Genomic DNA, 3,958 nt, shown 5'->3' on the forward strand with positions numbered 1-3,958 from the left:
ATAAAAAATTGTTTGCAACAATAACCACTTTCCTTAATTCCTCTAGTAAATCTGTATGTAAACAACACTGCACTATGTCAAAGAAAGTAGAAAGAGATTAAAACATATAGTCAGAGGACAGGTAACTCTGAATATACGTTTTTGGCCTAATTACAAATTTGCTCAAGCTCTTTTGACGCGATATACTTTGAAGCCAGAGAAGAAAGATAAAATGCTGCAATCAAGATGAGATTGTATGAAAGACAGAATTCTAGTAATTGTGTTTACAAGCCTACAGCTAAATATCATAATAAATATGCTAAAATACAAGCAAGCTACTAATGGAACCGAATTTCGAATAGGTTCATTTTCTTTCCACTATCATGAGTGTTTGGTTTGCCATCAGAAACTGTTCAACTTATGTTTGCCAAGCAAAACATGAATATAGCTCTGGTTTGATTTTCACTCAGGAACATTTGCAAACTAAATTTTTACCTTCATATCACACTCAGTTGAAATGGATTCAAACTTAAGTATGCAAATATGACTTTTGTTTGAAATTTGAGTTGGAAACACTGCACATGTACGATTGGACCCAAAATACTTTACAACTTCTCGATCCACAATTTTAATTAGACTTTTGTGAGGTCGAAGAACCGTCTTCTTGAGAACCCGAATGAAGAATGTGCCCAATTGAATACCACAATCTCGTGGGCAAAGATTTTTGTAAACTAGCAGTGCTGGAAACAGATGATGGCTCAATTGTTCTAGCAGAAGCAGGATCAAGGTTCGAAAATCTGAATGCACCCAAGAGTTTTTCTGGAAGCTCTGATTCAGTTTGCCCCTCTATAAGAAAAGCCAGATCAACCGTCAAAGTTGTCACATAACCAAATGCTAAATGAACTATTGCAGATGCAACCATAGAAGATCCAATATCAATATCTACTTCCATGAAATTCTCTGTCACGCTGTATTTACACGAAAGTGCACGCCCAATTATGCAAATTGCTTGCTCCCCAACTGCTTTTCTCACAATCCAAGGACCATTAACAATATTGGCAATCAACTTGAGTCTTGAATTTCTAAAAGCATCATCACCTTTCAAGAACCTGTCCATTAGTGATCCCTCAACAACAGGCTCTTTGTTTGTGAAATATGCAACAGCACTATAGTTATCTTTGGTTGGAAGTTGAAGATTGAATGCCCACACGAAAGGCCTATCACCATCGGGAAACTCTTTCTCAATCACCTTCCTAACTCTGCTATTTGGATGCTTTAAAATCTCACTAATTTTTGTTGAACTTGTTATCCAATCAAATCCAAGAGGTTTGAGCAGATAACCGCTCGCTGGAATCTTAACTTTTGTGGTAAAATACTCAGGACCTCTAACCATGAATGCATCTCCAGGTGGTGAAGTCCAACCATTTGAACACTTACCGGGATCAAGAAATGGAATGGCTCCTTCAGATCTTATTCTATCTATCCATTCAGATTTGTTTTGATCCTCTGCGCTGGCCATCATATGTACTGTTTTCAATTAATAATAGACAATATAAGTTCATAGGATTACAAATACTAACATAGTCAAAATGCAAAAAAATAGAGAGCAACTTTACCCACCCCGCGTTTCTCAAAAACCACACATGACTACAGAAAATTATTAGTCTGGAAATACACATCCAGGCGACAAAAAGTGTTCTTTTTGGATGTGTAATTCCAAAGAGACCCGGGGTGGAGAAAGTTCCTCTCAAGAAAAATGATCTATGACAGTGTCACCCCAAGGTGCTAAACAATCAAAAGCTCGTGTGAGTGTAAGGCCTCAATGTCAAGAAAATACATTTAGATGCCCTTTTTGCGGCTTCTGTGACGCAAAAGGTCAAGCTGCACATGGATTCATGATCTATTTACTGCATGAAAAACTCGTTTAATTTAGGGACTTACCTAGTTAGACGCTATTCATCATCTCGTCTTTCCTCCAATTTTTGGCCCAGGATAAATCAACCGTAATAATGACTATTTCTTTCTTTGAATCCTATTATTTCCTATAGATTCACAAATAAGAAAGGTATTATTACAATTACCACATTGATTCCACTGTCATCTTCATATCCTAACAACAAAACCGACGAAATTGAGCTATTTTATGATGATTGATGATGATTTAGTAAAGAAAAATCTGTTAAAACCATTTTCAACTAAATAGAACCAAAAGAAAAAAAAAACAGAGTAAAGAAATGCATTTATAACTGCAACAACCCTAAACAACTCAGATTCAATTCTATATAATAATATAAACCTATTTTGCAGCGAAATTAATGATTCTGGTAAATGAAACAAGTTGTGAGTGTGCAAGGAAGATATGATAGGTGCATAATTGAGATACGTACGCAAACCGGTGTGAGGAGGTTGTGGGTGGAACTGCAAGCAGAAATTGTAAGGGGATTTAGATCTGAAATTAGGGTTTTGTGATGTAAATTTAGGATATGCTTTGCTTGCTGGCTTGTTTCAGGATGAGGAAGGAATACCTGTGAAACAAGATGCTTTTCCACTCTGTTTTTTAGAGTGAATTGACAATTCATCGACAATATTAGTTATTCGGTGATTATTACGTGTGGGGCTTTATTATTTTCATAGCATGTAATTTAGAGTAATGCGAGGGTCATTTTGGTCTACAAAAGTAAATTTTAAGCCTAACAAATGCTTTGGAGTTTGGAGGGGAAGACGTTCGAAAATGAAATTGTAAAAAAATATAGAAAATATTTGTTATTTTTTGAAAAAATAATTTTGTTTAAAATGATAAAATAGTCATTATCATTATTATATTTTTAATTTTCATAATAGTATAACGACCTAAAAGATATTTAAAAAATTTATGTAAGCCTTCCAAAATTCTCGTTCAATACAATTTTTGAGTTTTTTATATTAGGGTTTTTCTTGTGTAATAAATAAAATGAAACCCTCCAAAACTCTCATATCCAAAATATTTCTATTATTTTCACTCAATTCTTATTTTCCAAAGTCTTCCCTTACTTTCTCCTCCAAACTCGCAAACAAAGTCTAAGGTCTGTTTGGTTCAATCTAAGGGAGGGGAGAGATTTTTATTAAGGGGAGGTGAGGGGAAGGGAGGGGAGGGGAGAGATTTTAATTACATATGTGTTTTGTTCAAAATACGAAGGGGAAGGGAAGGGGAGAAATTTTATTTACAAATATGTTTGGTTCACAATGAAAGATGAGGTATTTCGAAACTAATTTTCATTTTTAACCTTGTAATTTTATCATAAGATTCACGATATTTACCATTTATAATTTAAATACAAATTCATTAACTAAATATAAGTATTCAATACGATAACATCAACAAAATTTATAAAAACAATGGTTATAAACTTATAATATACTCCCTCCGTCTCATATTATAAGAAAAATTCACTTTTTAGATTCATTGAATAATTAATGTATTTGGTCTATATATAACCTAGATACACTAATTATTCAACGAATTTAAAAAATAAATTTCTCTTATAATATGGAACATAGGGAGTAGAGTTTTAAAAAAATTATCGAATACAATAAAATCTAATAAAATTATTATAAACAAAAATACTACAATAACTAAAAAATAACATAAAAATAAAAATTAAAAAAATTTAATTATAATTATAATAAGAGTAAATATATAAATATAAATATAATTATAATTAAAATGGAACACCTCCCCTCCTCTCCGAAATCTCCCAAATCGGAGGAAGAAAAAAGTGGCTCAGCAGGGAATTTGGTCCCCTCCATCTGTCTCCCCTCTCATTCTTAAAATTTGAACCAAACACATAAACAATTAAATATGCCCTCCCTTCTCCTCCCCTCCATTTACCCCAACCAAACAGACCCAAGGGTCCCTAAGATTAATTCATTTACTTTTCGGGTTACTTTTGCCACCATAATTGGTGGAGATGCACATTGAACATCTGAAAATGTTATTACG

General features: G+C 33.4%; 1 protein-coding gene across 2 annotated transcripts; it reads right to left on the bottom strand.

Annotated features, from left to right (window-relative positions):
* Positions 1-201: 201 nt before the first annotated feature.
* On the bottom strand, positions 202-2,571 carry LOC131602067 (protein ENHANCED DISEASE RESISTANCE 2-like). 2 transcript variants are annotated; one of them, XM_058874063.1, is made up of 3 exons: positions 2,367-2,571; positions 1,921-2,021; positions 202-1,506 (listed from the first exon to the last, which is right to left on the bottom strand). In XM_058874063.1, the coding sequence occupies exon 3, from the start codon at positions 1,499-1,501 to the stop codon at positions 608-610; it is 894 nt and encodes a 297-aa protein (XP_058730046.1). In that variant the 5' UTR covers positions 1,502-1,506; positions 1,921-2,021; positions 2,367-2,571; the 3' UTR covers positions 202-607. The 2 variants fall into 2 exon arrangements, with proteins under 2 accessions (XP_058730046.1, XP_058730047.1); XM_058874064.1 differs by lacking the exon at positions 1,921-2,021.
* Positions 2,572-3,958: the final 1,387 nt, after the last annotated feature.

The sequence above is a fragment of the Vicia villosa genome, linkage group LG5, assembly GCF_029867415.1.
Source record: "Vicia villosa cultivar HV-30 ecotype Madison, WI linkage group LG5, Vvil1.0, whole genome shotgun sequence".
Taxonomy (NCBI): Eukaryota; Viridiplantae; Streptophyta; class Magnoliopsida; order Fabales; family Fabaceae; genus Vicia; species Vicia villosa.